Raw genomic sequence first — 27127 nt, forward strand, 5'->3', positions numbered from 1 at the left:
ATTTTTCATGCAGCCATTTCGTTTTAGCCCCCCTGCACTTTCTATTTATTTATTTATTTCATTCTCAGCGACTTATATTTCTGTATTCCTGAGTTTCCTTGAACAGTTTTGTACTTCCGTCTTTCATCAATCAACTGAAGTATTTCTTCTGCTACTCATGGTTTCTTCGCAGTTACCTTCTTTGTCCATTCCCTTAGAGCTGTCCATTCCTCTTCATTTTTACCACCTGCTGAGCTATTCCTTATTGCTGTATCTATAGCCTCACAGAAATTCAAGTGTATCTCGTCATTCCTTAGTACTTCTGTATCCCACTTCTTTGCATATTGATTCTTTCGGACTAATCTCTTGAGCTTCAGCCTACTCTTCATCACTACTACTTTGTGATCTGAGTCTATATCTACTCCTGACTACGCCTTACACTCCAGTGTCTGCTTTCGAAATTGTGGCCATGATGTTATCGAACTGAAATCTTGCCATATCACTCAGCCTTTTCCAAGTTTATCTTCTCCTCTTGTGATTCTTGAACAGAGTATTCGCTATTACTAGTAGAAATTTATTGCAGAAGATAGTCTTTCTCCTCTCTCATTCCTTGTGCCAAGCCCATATTCTCCTGTAACCTTTTCTTCTCCTCCTTCCTCTGCTACTGCATTCCAGTGGCCCATGACTATTAAATTTTCATCTCCCTTTACACACTGTATTACCCTTTCAGTATCGTCATATACTTTCTCTGTCTCTTCATCTTCAGCTTGTGACGTCGGCATGTACACCTGAACTATCATTGTCGGTGTTGGTTTGCTACCATTTCTGACAAGAACAACCCTATCACTGAACTGTTCACTGTAACACACTCTTTGCCATACCTTTCTATTCATAAGGATTCCTACTCCTGTTATACCATTTTCTGGTGCTGTTGATATTACCCTACATTCATCTTCATCCTTGTCTTCTTTCCATTTCACTTCACTGACCCCTACTATACCTCGACAGAGTCTTTGTATTTCCTTTTACAGATATTCCAGCTTCCCAACTTTATTCAAGCTTCTGACATTTCACGCCCTGACTCCTAGAACATTATCCTTTCATTGATTATTCAATCTTTTTCTCATGGTCACTTCCCCCTTGGCAGTCTCCTCCTGGAGATCCGAATGGGGGACTATTCTGGAATCTTTTGCCATTGGAGAGATCATCATGACACTTTTTCAATTACAGGCTGCATGTCCTGTGGATACATATTATGTGTCTTTGATGCTGTGGTTTCCATTGCCTTGTGCATCCTCATGCTGTTGATCATTGCTGATTCTTCCACCTTTAGAGGCAGTTTCCCACCCCAAGCACAAGAGAGTGCCCTGAACCTCTGTCCACTCTTCCATCCTCTTCAACAAGGCCATTGGCAGAATGAGGGTGACTTCTTATGCCAGTAGTCTTCGCCACTGCTGATTATGAACCACACTTTGAAGTGTTGGTGGGTTTCGAACCTGGGACTGAGAACATTTTCATTACTAGTTAGAGATGCTACCACTGGACCATAGGTATCTGTTTAATTCACCTATAAACTCTGTCAGAGTGATCCCATACCAGAAAAAAAGACTGTCCATTCTCCCTCTGTAAGGCTGGTGTTAGGAAGAGACCTGGGGAAGTCCAGAAAAATCTCCAATCCCTGCTTCGAGCCTTTGCTCCTTCCCAGAACCTCTCCCCTGAATCCATTTTCTTCATCACCCCTATGACACCTGGCACACCCACCTCATACATGCTCCCCAAAATCCACAAACCGAACAATCCTGGATGCCCCATTGTAGCTGGTTATTGTGCCTCCACTAAAAGAATTTTGTCCCTCATTGACCAATACCTCCAACCAGTTGCCCAAAATCTAGTCTCCCATGTCAAATATACCAACCACTCCCTTCACTGTCTCTCCACCATCCCCACCCTTTTATCTCCTGGGTCCGTACTCACAACTGTTAATGCCACTTCCCCGTACACTAACATCCCTCATACCCATGGTTGTGTTGCTATTGAACACTATCTTTCACAATGTCCTTCAGACTCCAGACCCACTACCTCATTCTTCATTCACCTTACTAACTTCATTCTAAAACACACAACTACTTGTCTTTTGAAGGGAAGGTATACAAACAAATCCATGTAACTGCCATGGGCACCTGCATGGCACCTTCTTATGCCAACTTATTATGGGCCATCTAAAGGAAACCTTCCTGGTCTCTCAAAACCCCAAACCCCTGGTCTGGTACATGTTCATTGATGATGATATCTTGATGATCTGGACTCAGAGCCAAGACACTGTGTCTGTATTCCTTAACAACTTCAACACCTTCCACCATCCACCACACCAACACCATCCACTTCACCTGGTACTCTTGAACCTAGCATGCCACCTTCCTGGACATTGGGACATTGGCCATCTCCTCTCTTATGACTCCATCTAGACCTCTGTACACATTAAACACCCCAACCACCAACAGTACCTGCATTTTGACAGCTGCCATCTCCCCCCCCCCCCCAAAAAAAAAAACGCCTCCAATACAGCCTGGCCACCTGGGGATGGCATATCTGCATTCACAAGAACTCCCTTGCCCAGTATGCTGAAGTTGTTGCAAAGGCCCTCAAAAACAGGCACTATCCCCCAGACCTAGTCTGCAAACAGATTTCACATTCCATTTCCTCACACACCCCCAATTCTCCCAGCACCCACAAGAAGCAGCTACAAAGGAGTGCCTCCCTCATCTCCAGATACCACCTCAGACTGGAACAACTGAACCACATCCTTCGTTAGGGCTTTGATTACCTATCACCACCTTCTGAAATGAGGAGCATCCTACCCAAGATCCTTACCACAACTCCTAAAGTGGTGTTTTGTTGCCCTTCCAACCTCCATAACATCCTAGTCCATCTCTATACTATTTCCAATCCCAACTCCCTTCCGCAAGGATAATATCCCTGTGAAACACCCCGGTGCAAGATCAGTCCAGTCCACCCACCCAGCACTTCCTATTCCAGTTCTGTCACAGGCTAATCCTACCTCAACAGAGGCCATGTCACATGGAAAGCAGCCATTTATATATTGGTATTACTACCAGCCAGCTGTCCACCAGGTTGAACAGACACTGCCAAACTACAGCCAAGAGCATGTTAGACCACCCTGTGACACAACATGCAGCTGAACATAACATGCTTGATTTCAGTGGCTGCTTCACAACCTGGACTACCTGGATTCTCCCCTCCATCACCAGCTTCTCTGAACTGTGGAGATGGGAATTATCCTTACAACACATTCTCTGCTGCTGAAATTATCCCAGCCTCAACCTCCAGTAACCTACCAACCCCACCCTCTCCATCCGACAGTTTCTGCCCCCTCTGTCCTATCACCTCCTTTCTACTCGTGTCCCACACCCTCATTGTGTGCCACCCTCTCCCAACTCCCAATCCATCATTCCTCTATCCTGCTTCTCTCCTTCTGTGCCTCTCCCACCTCCCTGTCCCACAGTCTTCCGACACTGCACCTTGCAATTTTGTCATGTTTCCATCTAGCCCATGCACACATTGCCAGAGAGTGCTCTTCTTTCCTCCCACCTGTACCCTTCTCTCCCTTCCCCCTCCCTGCCCCACTTTAGATTGCTGCTTTCATTCAACATGACAGCTGCATTCCAGTGTGAGCTGACGGAGATTGCGTTCAGTTGTGCATGAAGTGTGCTTGCTTGTGTGAATTTGTGCATGTTTTCTTTTCTGAAGAAGGCTTTGACTAAAGATAAATGTGCAGCAGTCCTTACGGTCTGCCTGTCTGAAACTCACTGTGTCATCTTTAGGTGAGTAGCAATCTATCCTTTTTGTAATATTGTCCATTTTAACTTAAACTGCACTCTAGACTTAATTATAGTGAAGGTGTTCTGACATGCTAAATATAGTGTATACAGGTGGTGTGAGTTCTCAGTAAAGAGGAAATGAGCATTGCAACAAAAAAAAAAAAAAAAAAAAAAAAAAAAACTGCCAGAATCTAATTGAATGTTATATCCAAACCCAGAGAAGGTAGCTTGACAGATTCCTGTAATGGCTTCTGGAAACTATAAGACTCCATCATCATCTCATCATTAGCTATTTATCTTCCACTGCTGGATGTAGGCCCCTTTCAGACTTCTCTGTACATTTCGACTTCAGCCTTCTATGTCCAAGTTTGTCTTGGTTCTTTCTTTATTTCTTTGTGTTGTCATCTAGGTCCTTTCTTCCCATGAAAAATTCAATGCAGGATCTCCTTAGTCTATCTCCCATCATTTATCTCACTATGTGACCTGCCTGTTTTTGTATCTTCATCAATAATCTTTGCTACTTTCCAATCAGCTTGCTGATTCTACATTATTTTGGCCTTACTGTACTTAATCCTCAGTCCTGCTGTCATACTTGCTCTGTTCAGTTCCTCTGTACTTTGCTGAAGGTTTTGCAGATCTGAGGCAAACAAAACAACCTCATCTGCACATTAAAAGAGGTCCCAATTTTTGCATTCCAGTTTAATGAGTTGGAGACCTATTCCAAGACTGCAGAAAGTAGTTTTTGTGAAATGGAATCGTCTTGCCTAGCTCCTGTCTCAGTTCTGAACTTTTCTCTCATTTGATGCAATGAAATGGAAGCTGTTAGCCTTGTGGGATGTATTATTCGACAAATTGATGGAGATATATAATATTCCTTGCTTCTCACATGCTGCCAGGACAGATTTCATTTGTCCTACAGTGTAGGTGTTCACAGCCTGTATTGGTAAGGTCTGTTTTATGGGCATCAGCCCATGGTGCAGGGCTTATTTCTGTGCCTAATGCTTGATTTTGTAATGCTGGATACATCGTCAGAGGGTATAGAAACTCAGACATCAGTTTTAGACTTAAACGAGCTCAGCAAGCCAAACTGTTTATACAGATCCATGCAGTGGTTGCATTGTGATGTCATCACTCCATTGCCCAAGATCACAGTCATGCCAATGTGTGTGTTATGGAGCTTGTAGTGGGGAAGAGTTTGCTGTGTTTACTTTATTTGGCTCTAAGGCCCACAATTTGTATAATTTCATTCCTTCTTTTCTGTTAAAGTTGTTTTTGTGTTCTTGATTTCTACAGCCTCTCTATGCATCCTACCATAGTAACGATCGCATCTTAATAAAACCATAGTATTGGAAAAACACATTTGCTTCCTTCCTGATACAAGTGCATGATCTGCTACTGCCGATTTATCCGTGTTCACATTGCTGGCTCCTGTCTGGAATGGAAGCTGGTAGCCTTGTTGTTCGTATGATTCAATAAATTGAGGTAGATATATTATATTCCTTGCTTCTCACATGCTGTCAGGGCAGATTTTATTTTTCATTCATTGTAGGTGTTCACAGCCAGTATTGTTGAATTTTGTTTTGTGGGCATCAGACCATGGCCTGAGGCTTATGTCTGTAACATATTCCAAATGCATGATGGAGTTACAGGTAATTGGGATAACTGAACATGCATTTTTGTCTGGTATGAAATCACATCACTCACCTTGAAGATGGAGTTCCTATTTTGAGTTGTCTGTGATGCACAGAGTGTAAGAATTGTCTGGTGAAAAGAGCTAAAAGGGGAACGGAAATCCTCAATGAAAAATAGTTTGTATAATCATACCACCAGTGTTCAGTGAGCATTGCTTCTCATGTGTAAGTCTTTCCTCATGGTCATTCGTTTGTCTCAAGTGCTAGCCTAATCATTTATGGTGATCTCAGTTGCCTTCTGAATGTTGCTTTGCATAAAAATTCTACATTCCTGTGGTTATTCAAATCTATGCCACCAATAAAAAGTACTGATAAAATATGTTTACCACATCTCAAAGTAAGTGCATCACTTTAGAAAATAATATTATGTAATTATAGTTTGCTCCATTTTTAAAGTTGTAAACAGCCTATCTTCTACTTTTTTCACTTAATTGATTTAAAACAAATCATGTTCATGTTGCATACACCTTTGAATATCAAAATTCCTGTTAAAGGGGTAACACATTTCATAAAATTTTATTACCTTTGCATTGTGTCACTGCTTTCTAGATGAAATTGTTGCCCGTGCAGTGCAGTCATTCAGTGAAGGTGTGTGTGAACTATGGCTTACTTCTGAAGATACTGGCACTTATGGTAGAGACATTGGATCCAGCCTGCCAGAGCTGTTATGGCGATTAGTAGAAATCGTTCCACAAGGTTGTATGATGCGTGTTGGCATGACAAATCCTCCTTACATCCTGGAGCATTTGGAGGTAATTGAAAATAATTGTATTACCCCTTTCACAAAGTAAATTTTTATTTCTTTCATTCGTTTATTATTATAAAAAGGCAAAAGGCAGAAATGAATACTCTCTGTGCTTCAATCAGAGCAACATCTTTGTGTTAGCAGGTGGTACATAACAGAAAAGGGGATGAAAGAACACAGTCATTGAGAAGTACCCCATTGTCCATAAGATTCCAGATTTCAAATAAAATCATCATTCCCACATTGCAAATTTATTAAAGCTATACTGGAGCTTTATGGGACATATGTTAACAGTTGTACACAACTATGCATTTTTCTCTGAATATATTGTGTTACAAGTTTTTGTTTGTTTGATATATTTGTATTTAATAACTTGATCACAACAAGGTATGAGATTGGAAAGAGATTTAAAAATGAAAAGGAAAAAAAATTAATGAACAGCTTCATACTAAAAGGAAAATATAGTACCTTAATGTTAGATAAGATGCATTTTAGTTGCTACTTGAACGATATGATTTGTGTGTATATATTATAAGTATATATCTGTTTCCTAGGAAATAGCAAATATTCTGAATCATCCAAGAGTATACAGCTTTCTTCATGTACCTGTACAATCAGGAAGTGATTCAGTACTAAGTGACATGAAACGGGAATATTCCAGAGCTGATTTTGAGAAGGTTGTAGACTTTCTCTCTGAAAGGTGTGTTATAAAGCTTGTTTTTAATACACAGTACAAGAGCATATTTGTTATATGTAATTTTGTGCAGCACGTTTAATTTATATTTTTATTATGATTTTTTTGTGCATTTTAAAAATCCCATGTCTTGTGCCTTACTCATCAATAACCTTGGTGACATCTAAATGGATATTTAGTCAATCTTTTTCAGTAATTAAATTAGGGTACTGACTTCAATAAATGTTATGTACTGCAGGTGACTCAAGGTGCTAATAGGTCTCTATGGATATCTCAAGCAATGCTGTCTACAATGTTTCCCATAACTATTGAACTGAGTATAGTGGAGGACACAAACAGTTAATATGTATGTTCAGTTGGATTAAAAAACATTGAATTTCAGGACAAGAGAAGTACCTAGATCTCAAGAAAGATTATTTTCAGAAAAGTGGAACAAGAAGTTACATGCATTCTGACCAAACCAGCTCATACAAACAGCATTAATTATTAATTGTGTCACTAGTATATATGATTACATTGTTAGTAGTCATAGAACAACAGTTAACAGCATTTGTAACAATAGAGGCTTGCTAATTAATGGGGTCAGCAGAAGAAAGGGTTAACACACAAAAGCACATTTTTTGGTACTGCATGTTATAATATTTGGCTAAATAGAAAGACGAGAACGTAAATACAATAAGACATAATGTATTGTAGTGGAACAACTTGTAATTAATGGTGGTCTATGTGAAAAACCGATAGTGGTATGTGGTATGTTCCCTGCTGTATTTGATGGTTGCTTGGGGACTGGATGGGTGGAGGGAGGCTGGTGTATTAATTGAAATTACTGACTTACTTTTTCAGAGTACATCTCCCCTCTCACTATCTTCTTTCTAGGGAATCCATCTACTGTGCAGTTTGACCTGTTCTGGAAATGGAATTGTGCTTATTTATTTCCAGTAAGCTACTAAGTAACAGAAGTCACTCTTTGAAGACATACGAGGGCAGTTCAATAAGTAATGCAACACATTTTTTTTCTGAAACAGGGGTTGTTTTATTCAGCATTGAAATACACCAGGTTATTCCCCAATCTTTTAGCTACACAACACTATTTTTCAACGTAATCTCCATTCAATGCTACGGCCTTACGTCACCTTGAAATGAGGGCATGTATGCCTGCACGGTACCATTCCACTGGTCGATGTCGGAGCCAACGTCGTACTGCATCAATAACTTCTTCATCAACCGCGTAGTGCGTCCCACGGATTGCGTCCTTCATTGGGCCAAACATATGGAAATCAGACGGTGCGAGATCGGGGCTGTAGGGTGCATTAGGAATAACAGTCCACTGAAGTTTTGTGAGCTCCTCTCGGGTGCGAAGACTTGTGTGAGGTCTTGCGTTGTCATGAAGAAGGAGAAGTTCGTTCTGATTTTTGTGCCTACGAACACGCTGAAGTCGTTTCTTCAATTTCTGAAGAGTAGCACAATACACTTCAGAGTTGATCGTTTGACCATGGGGAAGGACATTGAACAGAATAACCCCTTCAGCGTCCCAGAAGACTGTAACCATGACTTTACCGGCTGAGGGCATGGCTTTAAACTTTTTCTTGGTAGGGGAGTGGGTGTGGCGCCACTCCATTGATTGCTGTTTTGTTTCAGGTTCGAAGTGATGAACCAATGTTTCATCGCCTGTAACAATCTTTGACAAGAAATTGTCACCTCAGCCACATGACGAGCAAGCAATTCCGCACAGATTGTTCTCCTTTGCTCTTTATGGTGTTCAGTTAGACAACGAGGGACCCAGCGGGAACAAACCTTTGAATATCCCAACTGGTGAACAATTGTGACAGCACTACCTACAGAAATGTCAAGATGAGCACCGAGTTGTTTGATGGTGATCCGTCGATCATCTCGAACGAGTGTGTTCGCACGCTCCGCCATTGCAGGAGTCACAGCTGTGCACGGCCGGCCGGCACGCGGGAGATCAGACAGTCTTGCTTGACCTTGCGGCGATGATGACACACGCTTTGCCCAACGACTCACCGTGCTTTTGTCCACTGCCAGATCACCGTAGACATTCTGCAAGCACCTATGAATATCTGAGATGCCCTGGTTTTCCGCCAAAAGAAACTCAATCACTGTCCGTTGTTTGCAACGCACATCCGTTACAGACGCCATTTTAACAGCTCCGTACACCGCTGCCACCAGTTGGAAGTCAATGAAACTATACGAGACGAAGCGGGAATGTTTGAAAATATTCCACAAGAAATTTCCGGTTTTTTCAACCAAAATTGGCCGAGAGAAAAAATGTGTTGCATTACTTATTGAACTGCCCTCGTACATATGTTCTTCCAGCTCATACAAAGTCAAAACATCCCATACAATAACCTTCCGTGATTATGATTTGGCTATTATACCCAGTAATACAAATTGATAGGCAGTTCAGATCCAACTCTCTGTTAGACATTGATGCAGACTGACTTCTCTTCCATTTCCTTCATGATGTAGTTCGTTGTCATTGTGTGCGCTGTTCCATGGAGCACAGTGTGTCACTGGGGCAGCGGCGCAGGTGCATGAAGTAGTCACCAAACCAGTAGGTGCCACCGAGTGAGGTGGCGCAGTTGGTAGTACACTGGACTCGCATTCGAGAGGACGACAGTTCAATCCCGCGTGCGGCCATCCCGATTTAGGTTTTCCGTGATTTCCCTAAATCGCTCCAGGCAAATGCCAGGATGGTTCCTTTGAAAGGGCACGGCCGACTTCCTTCCCCGTCCTTCCCTAACCCCATGAGACCGATGACCTCGCAGTTTGGTCTCTTCCCCCAAACAACCCAACCAACCCCAAACCAGTAGGTGCCACTAAGTGTGACCAAACTGCCAACGTCGCCCATCTTGAAGAAACACTGTGTCCATCCACACTCTGTTACAAGCACAGATAACACAAAATCTCCATGCAGTACATACGTAAAAAGTTAGTAAATAAAGTAATAAAAATTAATTGCATGTTTGTCGATCATCATTGCTGTAAACATTGTACAGCTCATCACTTCACTTAGGTGGTATATTACACCTCAATAGATAATTTGAGTGAATTAATTCTCATTAAATTGATGGTCAACACTTTATTCCTCCAAGCACTTCAGTTTATTTTCAGCTAATGGGACTCATTGATCCCTGTATCTACATTATAAGATAATTTTTGGAAATTCGTTTGAAAACAGACTGTAAAACTTTCTCCTTGACAACTCCTTCTATTCTGTATAATAATTTCTAACTTTGTAATGTGTGAAAAGAAATTGTAGATGATGAGCACGCACCCACATTTATTTTGCTGAATAAAATCTGGCTTTCTAAAAGGTAGCTATGTAAGAAACAATGAAAAGAATTTCAAATAAGCAAACACACTTTTCTTCAAATTAGGAGTATGTGAGGTCTTCTAAGTGCAAAACATGCCAAACTGAGCTGTTTATATTTAGCACACGTAAAGTAGGTTTGAGAAATCGTAGATACCCCACCATTAAAACAGATCCCCTCTTCCCAGTCAAGCACCCGCTTAGTACAGAGGATCTGAATCCCAATGACAGTCACCCTCTTCTACAGCCATTCTCAGTGGTCGAGCTGGAGAGAGCTTTCTCCTCTGCAAAAAATACTGCCATCAGTCCAGATAATAGTCACTACAAACACTACCTTTTATGATATGAGGGACAAGAATACCTACTCCATATTTACAATAAAATGTCTTCTGAACATTTCAACATTGAGCCTATAAAGACAGCAGGATGACACCTGCACTCAAACCAGGGAAGAATCCTGATTTGGTGGAATCAGACTGACCAATAGCATTACTGTAATATCTCTACAAACAGGTGGAAAGCATGATCAGATTTGGGTCAGAGAGATGGTTGGAATGCTATGACGTGTTCCCTAGCAATCAAGATCCCCCTCCCCCCCTCCTGAAAGCTATTGAAGATAATGTCTTACATCTGGTTAGTCACATACAACTCTGCTTCAACTGAAATGTGTATCTGTTGACTTTATTTCAGGATCCAAGCAGCACCTGTGATAACATAATACTCCCAGTGGTAGCACAAAACTAAAGGAACAAGGCATACCCAACACATTTAAAAAACACCTGTTCTCTCTCTCTTTAATCGACTGCCATTTGTCTTACAAACAATAGGACTGTAAACTACGAGTATTGGATTGCCACTAGGATCTGTGTTGGCACCTCATCCACCTTATAGCTACACCATTGACATGCTTAGGATATTTCTGTAGATGGTGAAAGTTTTGCGATGCAGATATGATATATGTATTTACATGTAAAGTATCTCTCTAAAGGCTGCAAGTCACAACTGACAATCACAATACCGTGTGGTTTTAATTAAACTTTCTGTATTTAACACATTGTAACATGAAAGATGATAACTATATGAGTACCAAACTTGACAGCATTGATGATGAGAGTATGGGGTGCAAGATTTCCATGCATCACAGTGTCACTGTCCAGTTCCAATTATGGGCACCGGCTGCCGTGATCAGTGATTGTAGTTAATATTCTCACGCACCTGACCATTCGCAGTGCACTTGTTGACACATCAACATGAGCTTGGACAAAGGATCAGGCCATTATTATTGATGGAGCTCTATTATCAAAACAGGAGTAATGTTGCAGCTGCACTTCGAGAATTTTGCCGGCTGAAAGGATTATGGAAGAGTCCTGTTACTCCATCTGCTATTTGGAGCATGATGAAGTTTGAATCAACTGGAGAATTGGGCATTGCTCTGGGAAGAGGCCGATGACCGGTTGCACCACAAGTGGTTGATGAAATCGCTGTTGCTATGGCAGACAATGCTGCGCATAATTCCTGATTGTCAGGCAGTGCGTGTGCTGTGTCACGACAGTTAAACATCCCATGGATCACTGTACAGAAGGCGCTTCAAATCATTTTCAAATGGTATCCGTACAAGATCCATATTGTACAGCAGCTTGCACCATGGGACCCACAACAATGTGTTGACTTTGCTCTCCACTTTCTTGCAAAGATTGAAATTGATGAGGGCTGTTATATGGACAGACAAAGTTCATTTTTCTCTGATGGGTGAGGTGAGAACTGCTGAGTGTGAGGTCTCCACCTCCAGTCACTGTGCATGACGTTCCTTTGTATGGTGAACATGGCACCATATGGTGGGGCTTCATGCCTACATCCGTCATTGGCCCATTCTTTTTTTAAGAGGTCGGTGGTCAACAACCACATGTGCAGTGTGTCTGGCCACCATTCCTGCGATATGCTTCACCAGCTTGTCATATCTGCCCTACAGGAGAGAGACGCATTGGAACTCAACAGTTTTCATGCAAGATGGGGCCCCACCACACATTGCTTGTGAAGTTCACACGCTTCTCTGAAACACATTTGGAAGTGATTGAATTGTCAGCCTATTGTTTCCAAATGTTGGCCAGCACAATAACCTGATCTCACTCCCTGTGATTTCTGTTTGTGGGGCTGCCTAAAGGACAGGGTTTACCAGGGTAACATTCACACATGTGCTGATCTGAAGTGCAACGTATCAAGAGATGTAGCCAGTATACCTACGGACATGCTTCGTTCTACTGTGCAGAATGCAATCCTGCACTTTCAGACTCTTCTGGACATTGATGTGCGCCATTTTAGCCCCTTTTGTAGCGGTAGTGGTACCAGTATGTAATGGTATGGTGTACCATAGCAGCACATTAAAAGTGTTTCAATTGAATTGATTCTACTTTATTTGTCTTCCCAATGTCCTTGACATTAATGGTACCAAGATTGGTACTCGTACGGTAATTAGTTTCCATGTCATAATGTGCTAAGTAGGGAAAGTTTAATTATAACCACCAATATTTGCATTCCAACAGCGGCTCACGAGAAACAGTCTGGCTGTATCCATAGCTAAATGAAATGCAGTATTGTAGTCAAGGCACAGACTGAATCTGCTAGTGGTAATAGATGTAGCCTCGCACATCTTTCCTTCAAAGATTGTAGTCAAATATCTGGGACCATGCAGCTTACCTGGATGGAGCACACAAAATATGTGGCTGAGAAATGCGAGATATCTCGCAGCATAATTAGAGCTATGACAGGACTCGGGTGGGACTTGAATGTTGGCACTTTACCATACAATGGTATGTCCAATTATTGATTATGGGAGTGGTTGTTATGGAGCTGCAACCGACAATTACCTCAACACAATAAATGAATGGTAACATGAAGTGCTGAGTGCCACCCTACTAATGTACTCTTGGTGAAGCACATGAACCTCCAATCCATCTACACTGGTGGTTCTCTGCTCCAGATTTCTTCTTAAAAGGAAGTAATCTGAAATCAATCACCTCAGATGTAACCATGCAGTGTTTAACTGGACACTTCCGGATCACTAGACGTCTTCCTCTCCTAGTCCAAGAGTATTTAGATACTCTGAAGATTTCAAGGAAGATCATTAGAGCACCTACACTAAATAATTTTAGTGTCACATTCCCACTGAAACTTACAGTGAATGTAGTATCTGGTATTACCTTTGACAATGAGGCTCATGTTAACAATAAAACTTTGTTTCAGTTTTTAAGACAGTATTCAGGCGCAATGTATGTCTACACACATCAAAATAAGTTTTGCATTACTCTAGTTCCAGAACTCCTGAAGACAGATGTTGACTGTAGATATTGTATCACGACGTGACCCACCAACCGCTCTAAGGGATATGTGTCGAATCGCCATTGAGGAGTGGTTCAATCTGAACCAACAGTGTCTTGATGAACTTGTGTATAATATGTCACAATGAAAATCGGCATGCATCAATGAAAGAGGACGTGCTACTGGATATTAGAAGTACCAGCGTGTACAGCAGTCTAGACCACCACCTATGAAGGTCTCGCTGTATGGTGGTGCAACATACAATATGTGGTTTTCATGAGCAGTAAAAAAGGCGGAAATGATGTTTATGTTGATCTCTATTCCAATTTTCTGTACAGGTTCTGGAACTCTCGGAATGGAGGTGATGCAAAACTTTTTTTGATGTGTGTATGCTGATATCTCCAAAACCAATGACTCTAATGGAAATGCATTCTGCATACCACATTTTCAGAATTCTGGGCTATTCACATTCCCAACAGAGGGAAGTATCATGACCAGAGAAATTGTTATACTAGAAGCATTTCATTTCTGCTTGCAGATGACAGCATATTTTCTACTCATTGCTTCTTTAGCTGCTACAGCAGTACTTAAACAGTTTTAGAACCTATTTGACTAAAAACTCCCATTGTGTACAGTATTTTTGAAGTGTTGGAATTGATGCATTATGGAGGTTATTCTGTTAATTTCGCTTGGATGGAATCACACTACGGGATCACAGGCAATGAAGCTGTCAACCGTTTGGCCAAAGGAACTGCTGTTATAGGACTTACTGCCTAGACTGCAATCCCAAGTCCTGATTACTGATATATCCTATGTAGATGCATGAGAGAATACTGGCAAAGGAAATGGAAGAAACAGTGAGATACAATGGCAAGAAATATTCAGCAATTCAGCTGTCAGTCCTCTATCCCATGAAATCTTATATCACTTCAGTGCCTAGGCACCTCACCTCCCTAACAGTCAGACTCGAATTTAAATACAGATTTTTATGTAAATATCATTATAGAGGCTTTTTTCTGCTTATGTGGAGAAGAAACGGACACCAATCACCTTTTCTTTCAGTGCCCCAGACTACACGGAAGTATTACAGTCCTACAGGAACATGTGAAGCACATGTGACAGCTTTTTTTAGCAACACAGACTCATAGACTTTCCCATGCAATGTACAGATTCATTGTTGCTGCATCTTAAGACCAACATATCATTGACAGTGATCTACACAAAAGTATTATATAACGTTTGGTTTTATACTGGTTAAAGGTATTTGTCTACCTGTAACACTCTATGTCCTATCAATAGCTGTGTGTTGTAAGTAGACTGGCTGTATAATGTAAGCTGATGGCCAATAAATTCCATTACAAAAAGATAAACTTGCCATCCATCTGGTCCCTAATAAATCTAAATATAAGGCAAGCTCATCAGTATCTGCTTCTTGTACCAATAGGTTATTTTTGGTTCTTTGAAAATACAAAACATTAATCTTTGTGAGATAAAGACTTACGCTATTCACTGTGAAACCTATCGTGTGAGCTGTGTCTGATAAATGTATATACATTTCAGTTTTTGAACTGTCATTTAAAGTTATTGAAAAATCGTTTTAAACACAGCAGCAGACACAGTACCAAACCTTGTGAGACAGAGCGTCTTATGTTCCTTCCTCCTGAATTTAGTTTTCTGGTGTGACCTGCCTTCTGTTACAAAGATAGGACTCCAAAGTTCTGAAAAACAGAAAGGAATGATACTGGTGTGTAACAAGAAATAGTTTTCTTATCACTACTTTTGTGAATGAGTGTCACTATTACATATTTAAGATTGTCAGAAAATATACTTTGAGTCACCAATTGATTACAAAGATAGCACAGTGATGGCCCATTCAGATCAGCACAAGATCGTAGTTCTCTGCTGAAAACTTGATTCAAGTCAGTATTTTCTCTTTATGATTATTTCTGGTTTAATACTGTTATACTTATTTGCACAGCTTCTTTTTCTATTTACCTTTCTCCTACTTATTGTTTGCAATTATATATAGTAGCCTTTCATTTTATTTTGTATTTTTATGAACATTGCAGGTTTTCTAATTAATAAAGTGCATCCACTAAATTATTCTGTAGTTCCTGAGGGTAGTAAACAAATTTTAATACAAAAAACATTTCTTTGCTTAGATTTACCTAACATTTCAGGACAACATCTGCACAATGGTGTTAGCAGGAAGCTACAGGGGGTTCTTAGTTTTTATGCTCTGGGAGAGTACTTTGTAACAGCATACGTCCCTTTTTTTGCTCTGCTTTCATACATTGTGTCACCCACCTCCAAATTTTGTGGAAGGCTGTTTGGAATATAACTTTGTGTAACAATACAATATAATAACATTGTGCAAAAATAAAAATGTTCTTACTTTGCCTTTATTATTACAAATTTTCAGAGTTCCTGGTGTTACAATTGCAACAGATATAATTTGTGGCTTTCCAACAGAAACAGATGATGATTTTCAAGAAACAGTTGATTTATGTAAAAAATACAAGTTTCCTAGTCTGTTCATCAATCAGTTTTTCCCCCGTCCTGGAACACCTGCCGCACGAATGCGCAGGATTCCACCACACGAGGTAAGCTTTCAATTATACGCTTCTGGTCATTAAAATTTCTCAGCTATGGCAGTGGTATGCAACAGACATCACAATTGCTTGAAGTTTAGTGCTTGCTCAGAAATGCAAATGATTCAGATTTCAGTGGGCAGGAGTAATTTCAACTATGTTTTGTATGTAAGGAGTGATTATACTTTGGATTTCTCATTCAGAAATCAGATGTCATTGTTGGTTGTTTGTGCGAAGATAATGTTATGCCTCCTGTAAGAAGGGTAAATGTCTACTAGCATGTGTCTGAGTTTAACAGTGGCAAAATAGAGCTCTAAGGAGGCAGGATAGAGGCCTAAGGAGACTATAGTTTATCATTATGCAGTATAGCTGTTCGCATTAGTCAGGATTCCACAACTGTCGTCCTAATATGGAATCAGTGGATTCAGAAGAGCCATTCTTAAAGTCCAGCAGGATCACAGTGGCCCCTCGCGACTATTGCCCGAGAAGGCAGACTCATTGTTTGCTCACTGGTTCAGAATCGTACACCCTCACTTCAAGTGAGGTAATGGGGTTGTTTGCAGTAAGACAGTTGTATCTCTATGGACAAGCTGATGCCTCTTTGAACACCACAGACAGCCTGCACTGCGGCCATTGTTGGGACTTTCCTTGAGATAGCAGCTGAAAGAGGCACACCAACAATGGTGTGCCCAAAATAACATTGACACCACAGTGGCAGCACATTGCCTTTTCAATCCCAGTTCTGTGGTCAGAATCACAATGGATTTACCCATTCACTAATAGCTTTTGTCGTCATCACCTGGGCCCAATGCCTGGTGTGATAGTAAAAAGGTGCCATTGAGAACACAACACAGCTACCTCAGTTTCTTGTAGCTTGTAATGTGGACTGCAGCATTACTTTCTGACATGTTAAAGCTGATGACTGTGCCCTATCTTTGAGGTTGCCATGATGTCATATTTCAATAAAGTAATGCAAGACTGCACAGTGCTCTTACTGTCCTGACTTACATTAGTATCCAGTGTGTTAGATGGTTGCCCGAACCAGCACATTCTCTAGATTTCCCACCTGTTGAAGACATCTCAAGGGTTACTGAGAGACTGACACACTAACACCCATTAACCACAGTGTTTAATGAACTCTGATAGAGAGTTGAAGCAGCATGGAATGATTCATCGGTCATCCAAATTCAGTTTGACTCGATGCCCAGCCTGCTTGGATTCGTTTCTGCTACTGGTGGTGGCAGCTCTGTAACTAAATCTTGCATCCATTGTACCTCCTTATCACTTACATATTTAATCAAGCAGAGGTCCAGGATGGAATAACAGCAATACAGAAAGGACTGATTGCTACTCATCTCATAGTGGAGACATTGAGTCACAGACTGATCTGGACCAAGGGTGAGGACACCCTGCCCACATTCTTCCAGAACCTAATCATCTTCTCCCCAATTTGCTTCACCTGCTCCTCTCAAGCCATCAAGCCACCTTCCTTGATGTTGATGTCTACGTCAAGGATGGCTATATCAGTACCTCCATCCATGTAAAACCTACCAACCATGAATAATACCTCCTCTTTGACAGCTGTCACTCATTCCATACCAAGAAGTCCCTTCCACGCAGCCTAGGCACACAAGGTTGTCACATCTGTAGTGATGAGCAGTCCCTCTCTAAATATGCCAAGGTCTTGCGGAGGCCTTAATAGATTGAAATTGCCCCCTCAACCCAGTACACAAACAGATCTCATGTGCCTTGTCTTTCCAGCAGTCACATCCCACGTACCCACTGTCTGAAAACAAAGGAGCACTCCTCTCATGACTAAGTACTAACAGGACTGGACCAACTGAATCACATTCTCCTTTGTGGTTTCAACTACCTGTTATTCTGCTGTGCACTATCCTCTCCACCCCTTCCACAATGGTATTCCGCCACCCAACAGACCTACCCAATATCTTTGTCCATCCCTACTTCACCCCTGTTCCCAGCCCCTTGTCTTATGTTTCAAATGCCTCCCATAGACCCAGACACAAGACCTGACCCATATATCATCCTGCTACCACCTACTGCAGATCTGTCACAGTTTCCTACCCCATTGAAGGCGGGGCCACCTGCGAAAGAAGCCATGTGGTCTACCAATTGTGCCACTTTCTACATCAGTGCATCATGTCCCCTCATTAAGCTCATTACCCTTCCCAGCAGATTGCTGCTCCATCAGACACAGCCACAGTTGGGCTCAAGCACCCTGAGACAATGGCAATGTGTGTGCGAGCTGTGCCCGTGTGAATGCGAGTATGTTTTCTACTACAGAAGAAGGACTTTGTTCAAAAGCTTTAATATTTAAGCAGTCTTTTTCATTGTGCCTAAATGCAACCCATCACTGCCTCTATGTGGTAGGTGGCAATCTGTCCTTTCCATATTACATATTTTATTGTCTATGCCACTATACTGTATATGCACCACAAATAAAATTTTGTTATTTGCTATCCCTATTTGTGTTTCAGTAGTAATACCCATGGTGTACGGCGCACTTACAGTTCTTGCACAGTGAAGTGATTTAATTTATCTTGGCCTTAGGAATCTCTTGCACCTGTTGGACCTTGTTTCTTATTCTGATGTCTGTTTCTTTTTAATTAATTAGTCATTGAATTTTTGCATTCTTTCACAGGTTAAAAAAAGAACAAAACAGTTGTCAGAGCTTTTTCAATCGTACTTCCCATATGAAGGGAGATGTGGAGAGATATGCAAAGTTCTTGTTACAGAACTGTCCCATGATATGAAGCATTACGTAGGTCACACCAAAGCTTATGAGCAGGTATTATTTTCTGCAAATGTTTTTTGTTTCAAACTAATAGTACATCATTCATTACCAAAATTTTAGTATCCTCCTCCTCCTCCTCCTCCTCCTCCTCCTGCTGCTGCTGATAATGAAGATGAGACTTTACTTTTGTTTTTACAATTAGTTTCATAAAATACAAATGCAACGAGAAGTAGAAGAAGCAGAATCTCTAGTCAGATCCATACTTCTTCCTTTGATGTTCTTGATATAATGGCACAAATTCTCATAGGTACAAGTAGATTATTTAGATGGAAACAAAAAGTTCACTTTCTAGATGTTAGAAAAAGATGAAAAATGAATGTATCTAGGAGATGTAAGGTGAGAAATTACCAAACTTACCCCAAGGAACAAATGAGAGAAGCTTATAAAACTTCCCCTCTTTCTGTGTGTACCTCCATATCAATTTATGGCCACAGCCTTCTTGACTAAGTGACTGCTTTCCTTTTGCACTGTATTTTGACTATCATAACTTTCAGATCTCATCTGTAGCAGTGCTCTCCATTGGTCCATTTTGTGTAAGAGAGGAAAAAATGTGACACTACCCTGAAGTTAATGCACACGGATGTCAAAAATAATGTGAACCCTATAGTCAAATATTTATGGGTTCAGGTTAGAGAAAGTAAGACCTGTAATGGCACATTGTAATTACACTACTGATCATCTTTTAAGCACTGAACCAAATTTTTGTTTGTTTCTGATTATTAAACATCCCAATTCTGTAAAATACACTATCAGGAAGAGACAGGGATGATGAATGCTAACGAGATGTATTCTGGCTTTCATGTGCATCAAGTCGTTAACTAAGCATGGGCCTTTCTCACAGTTTCTTAAAATTTTATTCTTACATCATACAAGATTGGATAAAAGAAACCCATTCTAAAACTGATGTAACTGCTGGCTACATCTTATTTGTAGTCAGTCAACATCTCATCTTGCTTTGGGTTATCTGTTACAGATTAGAGTGTCATTACCGTCAGTAATTGTGTTCTTAACTTGTCATTCTGTTAACACTGAGTTCCCATTAGGTATCATTACTTGTAATTTTGTTTCATAAAGTTACTCACTTGGTCTGTTATAAGACATACTCTCATTGCTAGTGTTCTTGTCCTTCTCATACCTTGGTGCCTTAATGTGCCTCTTCTCACTTCCATAAAACAGAATAGGTTTAGAGATAATGGCATACATTGTGGTTTTGAAATCATTTCTTATGTGCTTGCCAAAGTGTTTATTAATGGACCTTTTGAGTTTCTTGTATATAAGGATATTGTCTTCGAGATCAGAGTTTAACCCCGTTAATATTTATAATGCAGCCCAAATATTTAAATAAAATTATCTGTTGCATTATTTCCTCATTTACTACCATTTCCATCCTCTGTAAATATTTTCCTCACGTAATCATTGCTGATCGTTATATTCACATTTTATATTCCTATGACTTTGTGGAATTTCATTACATTCCTATGAAAGTTGTCTTCTGACTCCACTGTTACCTGGCTGTTAACAAGATTGTTTTAATAACATTGTTACTCTCAAAGTATGTTCCTATTGAATTTGTCTCGTTCCAATCTTATTATGTCCTTGATTGACTGGTAGGGACATTACAGACTCGTTGTCTGTAAATCCTTTACTTATTTGATCATGTAGGAGTTTGATAGAATTGATGTTTTATAATCTTTTAGTGTATTACACAATATTTCTTGCATACAAATGCATAATTTTGCTTCTGATAAAATTTCATTCTTATAAGTGACCCTGTCTTTCAGCATCTGTTACCCATTCACCAAATGGTTAACTGCACTTTTCTACATGAAACTAATAGAGCATCAGTAGCAAGACTGATCACTTTCAGACCCACATTTTAATTAACGATTTCACAAGTTAACTTTATTTCATCGGTACCATCAGTCTCAGAAATGCCAACATTTGTTTGAAAAAAGATGCAGAACTTCTTTCATAACACATGTTGTCCAACAGCTGTTGCTCCTGTCTAGTTGTTGTCCTGGTTGCCAGGTTTCTCCCAGTGTAAAACTAACTTCTTATATAAAAGTGATATTTGTGGGGAAAATTATGCATCCGTGGAAAGTGTAGGCTAATGGGAAATGTATGTGGTATATTTGTCACGGTAGAAAAGCCACTCATATCCACTGAGACAGAAATTGAAGCTACATGCGAGATAGTTTGGGTAAGGCTCTGTATTAAGAGTTAGCATAAATTCATGATTTGATCCTTTTATCGGCCACCAGACTCACTTCCTGATGTAACCGAAAACTGTACAGAAAATGTCACTTCACTAGTACACAAGTTACCCAGTCATACTGTAATAATCGGAGGAGACAACAATCACCTGACAATAAACTGTCATAATTACAGTTTTGTTAGTGATTGGCATGACAAAACATCCTGTGAAAAACTTTACTAAATACCTTCTCTAAAACCACCTAGAAGAGAGAGTTTGGAACCTAATTCACGATGTAAGTATATTCAATCTAATGGCAGCAAATAGGCCTGACATGTTTGAGGATGTACATATTGAAACAGTGATCATGAAGCACTTGTGGTAACAGTAGTTTCCAAAATACAGAGAGCAACAAGTAGAAAAATTTAAGATTAAAGAGGCAGTAGCATCATATCATATTGAGGAACTTGAAACATTGAGCTTAGGATAGGAGCATGTAGAGGAACTATGGCTCAAGTTGGATAGAAGAGTTCACGATAGGACTCGCTACAAAGAAACTTCTAAAGAAACAGATGCTACTGCATGATAGATGTGAAACAAACCAAATTGGTATAGATATAGATATGCTGAATGTGCTTGGCTATCATTAGGGCAATCCATTAAGCTTCAACGACTACCGTAGCAAAATATTACCAAAAAGTCACTCACAAAACCCTAAAACATTATGGTCATATGTAAAGGCTATTGGCGGCACCAGAGTTAGCATCCAAATGCCCACGGACAAGGCAGGAACTGAAATTGGTGGTAGCAAAGGAAAAGCAGAAATGATTAACACCATTTTCAAACCAAGGAGTATTGCCCCAAATTAATTCTCATACCAGTGCAAAGATGAGTGAAATATGTACCAGTGTCAGTGGCACTGAGAAGCACCTGAAATTAAAATTGAACGAAGTTCCAGGGCCCAACAGAATGTCTACTGAATTTGTGGCTGAGTTAGCCCCACTTTTAAAAATAACCTACTGAAGACTGTCAAAGAAAAAAACCTGTACAAGAAGGGCAGCAGAAATCATCCACAACACTACCTTATAATATACTTGACATCCAGGTGTTGTAGAGTCTTAAAACATATTCTGAGCTCAAATGTAATGAGGTATCTCGAACAGAATGACCTCCTCTGTGCCAGTCAGCACAGAGTCCAAAAAATCATGTGAAGTCCAACGTGTGCTTACCTCGCATGACATCCTGAAAGCCATGTATCAAGACAGGCATATAAATGCAATGCTTCTTGACTTCTGAACAGTGATTCCTCATGATTATACATTCTGGGTGTTCACAAATTTTTTGATTCAGACAAATTTGAGAACATGAAATAGCATCTGCATTATAACAGTTATGCTTATCAACAAGTTTATACAACTACAGGCACTGCCAATAATAATAACAATAATAAGAAGAAGAAGAATAAGACGCATAACTTACTTGATGAAAGAAAGAATTGCTCTTGTGGATTTTTGTTGTTTTGTACATAATTAAGTACAGTTTAGGGCGATAACGAAATAATGTGTGAGATTTTGCAGTTCTCCATTTCACATTTCTGCATAAATGAGAGTTTTTGTGCTTTTCCATCTTTTGAGACACATGGACAAGATCCGTAACAAATTTATTAGTTCACGAATTTACTTCCGGGCTGAAAACCAGATATTCTTGCACTGCATCCACAGAACAACTTGTGCTAACTGTACACTTCCTTGTAAAATGTTTGATTGTAGTCACACTTATTTGATTTAGTCACTCTCTTAAACAAAGGGTTTGTTCTTGGAGAACCTAGTTCCTTTGTGGCTAACTTTTGCTGGTAATTTACTTTTCTGTTCCCAGAATGAGATTTTCACTCTGCAGTGGAGTGTGCACTGACATGAAACTTGGCAGATTATAGCAGTGTGCTGGATCAAGACTTGAACTCGTGGCCTTAGCCTTTTGTGCCCAGTTGCTCTACTGGCTGAGCTACCCAAGCACCACTCATGACCCATACTCACAGCTTCACTTTTCTGTTAGTATTTAAAATAGATTCAACATAGTTCGTGTTCACGCTGCACATGAAAGACGATTCCCACACAATAAACAACAAATTCCAAACACAAACTACTATTTGTGGGGAAATGGTTAAACTCAAGTAGTAATGTCTACCAGCATGGTCACTTGACTAAAATACAAGTGAGGTGTTGAGATTCGTAAGAGCCTAACGCACACTACCCTCAATCCCAAATTTAAGCGAATATCAGAGAAACCAGTGACACAGCTCTTTGTAAATTTTCATATACACAATGTGGGCCTACAGCACAGATAAACCTTATTCACCTTAAGATCAACAGATTTCAGAAGCATGAATAAATGCTACAATCTCACAAATGATGGTGACGTGCTTTAGGCCTTTCTGATTATCAACGCCTTGAACGGATTACTGTATGACTAAATTCATAACTTCATATGCAATACCTCGTTCACAAACCCACAAAATAGGTTTATTGTCAGTACAACTTCAACATACACTGATGTTCTTTCTACTGTTACTATATAGTGAGTGAATTAGCATATCTGAGGAGTGTGCTATCATCTAGCAGGATTTATGCCAAACAAATGGGGATAAAAATCTGCTGCATGTGCTACACCACTGGGGTGGCACTGATTTAAACTTCTAGTTAACCAGCAAGGGCTAGATGTGCACAGCATGGCACGTGCACGTTGTTTATCAAATCTGTATGTATTTTGCCCATGCAAGTCACGCATGTGCAAAAGCTCCTTAAAACGTGCATAACTGAAGGTGTGCTCACAGTCCTGTTGCCAAGTTTCACAGAGTCTAGAAGAGCAGTGGTGTGGTAGATTTAACTGTCGTATCTTTCAGACTGCAGCATCTGTCTTATGTTTAACAGCATTCAAGGAAAAATAACAAATAAATCTGCAAGGTGTCAAAAGTTAGGGTATTTTTGTGCTCTTATACAGCAGCCGCCACTGCTTCTGAAACACATTTGCCTCAGTCCAAACGACATTTACTGTCAAAAGTGGTTTATTGTGAGAATTTTGGTAAAGTGCACCACATGTACAAAGGATACCACGTATAGAACACTAGTGGGACTCATTCTTCAGTATTGCTCAAGTGTTTGGGATCCCCACCAATGGTAGCAGTTCAGAAGCTGGTGCTAGTTTTATTGCTGGTAGGTTAAAAGATAAGAGAAATTAGGGCTTGTACAGACATGTATAGACAGTCGTTTTGCCCTCAATCCATTTGCGAATGGAACAGGAAAGGGTATATGTTTAGAGGTGGAATTGATGGTTCAATCCTTCTTTCCCCAACCTCTATCCCCCCTTTGCTCTCCTTATTTAGTAAAAGTCCTAAATATCTAATTACTTCTTGCTGCATTCCCCATTACTTTTCTTCTTTGATATTCCATATTATCTATCAATTTACCTATGTTTTTGTATTGTTATTTACTTTTTCTACTGCATTTCCATCGCCTTTTATTTATTATTTCATTTTATTTTTATATATTTTTGATTTAAATATGGATGGCAAGTGCTGGCAGAAAGTAGGTAATTTAGGAGTAAACATAAGCATTGAATCTTTTGACACGCACACAGATAAGAATCTAGCTTTTGAATGAATATGTTTTTAAAGCTACAGTGCCCCCTCCCTTTTTTACACACACACACACACACACACACACACACACACACACACACACACACACCTGTACAGCTGCATTGTGCCAGCTGAATAGGCAGTGGCAGTCCCCGGAATGTGTACTCAGATAGCACAATTTAGGTTTACAGATGTGTGTTCTAGTGTGGGGACAACTTTGTGCTCAACTACTATTGCCGTATTTTCTGTCTCTTAATTTTATGAAAGATATTCTTTACTCGTGTGTTTCATTCAATCTTTCCATTCTGCTGCACGTACTTAGCTTAACAAGTAAGTGCTTTCATCACTTGTTTCTTGCTTTAATGCTCTGTTATTATTATTATTATTATTATTATCATTATTTAAATATCTTCAATGTTCTGTTGTCCGTAGCAATTCAAGTTGAAATACTGAATTTATTGCAAAAGATTATTGAACTATGGTGCAACATTTTCACCAGATGGAATGCTCTTTCAATTGCACCCTTCTTTAAGTATTAATCCTAATTTCCATTATGTATTGTTCCCCCCGGTCTCTCTCATGCATTGTACCCGAATAATTTTGAACTTGGAATCTTCTGCTGACATTAGTTTAATGATTTTTTTGACATTTCACCAGCACAAGTGGCTGCTATTCTCAAAGATACACCTCTCCATTATTGGTGGTGGGCTGAGCACTACCAGCAAGTGAAAGTGAATCTTTGAGAATACCAGCTAATTGTGCTGGCAATACTTCAGAATAATCATTAAACTAATGTCAGCTGAAGATCGAAACAGAAAAGCCAACAGGCCATATGTCAACAAATGCCCAAGAGAGCCTCAACAGTTGTGTGCTAGAATTCTTTGTCTTCAGTCCCACTTAACACTATTTCTCCGTATGGAGACCATACAACAAACAGCCAAGAACGTACACTTCGCACAGATGAAGGGAAACAGTCAGTTGTTTATGTGTACTATGAAGGCTTTCACGACCGGATGACATATCTTCTGGTAAACCTTCCGGGATGTAAGGTCGTGGTCCATGAAACTTGAAATATATAAACATAGGGATAATTTTAATCGGAAAGAAAGAGACCATGAAACTTAGTGATATTTGGACAGTAGAACTACAGAATTGCTAGACAGTTTTATCCGTGACGAGATTGCGATCGACAGTTAAGTTTTATCTCTGACAAAGTTTATCTCTGGATATCACGTGCAACTCTGGTCACGCCCACTTTCTACGATATATAAGTCGCTCTCAGACATCCTACCCGTCAGTCGGCAAGACTCACCGGAGGAGAAACACCCCTCTGAAGATGTCCAGCGCAGCTCTTGACGAAACGTTAGGAGCTGAAGAGTTTCATGGAGCACGACCTTACATCCCGGAAGGTTTACCAGAAGATATGTTTATGCCATTTAAGTAAGTAATAGTCATGAAGTGTGTCATATACATTGTTGTGCCTTTTACAAATGGACACTTACTCTACATAATACAGACAGTTATATTTCATGTACAGAATATGCCTAGCTAAATGTAGATATAATCACAAAAGTCTCTACTTAATTTTGATAGAGGAGGGATGTTAGTAGCAGGTGTACTCTGATATTTATAGAGTATTGAATATGGCAATTTAAATATACAAATGTGGTCTGTAGAGTAACAGATTTGTACAAAGGTGTATGACAGTAGATACACTCATTTGTATATCAAGCAGATCCAGTAAACAAAAAGACATGGGAAAAAGTATTATGTATACTTTTTTTATTATTTATTGTAGGTTTTGGTGCCCAAGCGACCTGAACTTCTTGGAAAGGTGATAACCGTGAAGATTATTTCAACGACTAAGCATAGCATGATAGCAGAACCTTTTGAAGATGCAGTAGAAATTTTCACTTCTGCACATGTGAAGTATAACTGTTCTACTGAGAAAGTGCCTAAGGATCTTAATAACTTATTACCTTACACACTGTTGTTTGTCATTTTAGCAATTGTGGCAAGGATGATGTGGTTTACATTGTAAATGGCTTTAAAATAAACATCAATCCAAAGCATTTTATAGTATCTGTATATTTATATCATAGCCTGTGTAATTGGTTCCCCAGTAGAATATTCCAATCAAAATACAGTAGATAAAACAGTATCATATGTGTAATTTTAAGTACAAAAGAATTTTCCTATTTATTCTCCCTCACAGTCTTTGATATTACTCCAGTGAGTACTTGGTGTTTAACAGATACCGTTGACAGGAGATATACACTTATAACAGCAAAAATATTCT

At 39.8% G+C, this 27127-nt stretch overlaps 1 protein-coding gene across 2 annotated transcripts in view; it reads left to right on the forward strand.

The window, feature by feature from the left end:
* LOC124605605 (threonylcarbamoyladenosine tRNA methylthiotransferase) overlaps positions 1-26900 on the forward strand; it is a 120962-nt gene extending 94062 nt beyond the window's left edge. For both annotated transcript variants that reach the window (XM_047137401.1, XM_047137402.1), the window contains 5 exons: positions 6059-6261; positions 6809-6954; positions 16017-16197; positions 18848-18994; positions 26627-26900. In XM_047137401.1, the coding sequence (XP_046993357.1) occupies positions 6059-6261; positions 6809-6954; positions 16017-16197; positions 18848-18994; positions 26627-26869 (920 nt within the window). In that variant the 3' untranslated portion in view covers positions 26870-26900. The remainder of the gene's footprint in view (positions 1-6058; positions 6262-6808; positions 6955-16016; positions 16198-18847; positions 18995-26626) is intronic.
* Positions 26901-27127: the final 227 nt, after the last annotated feature.

Source organism: Schistocerca americana, chromosome 3 (genome assembly GCF_021461395.2).
Source record: "Schistocerca americana isolate TAMUIC-IGC-003095 chromosome 3, iqSchAmer2.1, whole genome shotgun sequence".
NCBI classification, from domain to species: Eukaryota; Metazoa; Arthropoda; class Insecta; order Orthoptera; family Acrididae; genus Schistocerca; species Schistocerca americana.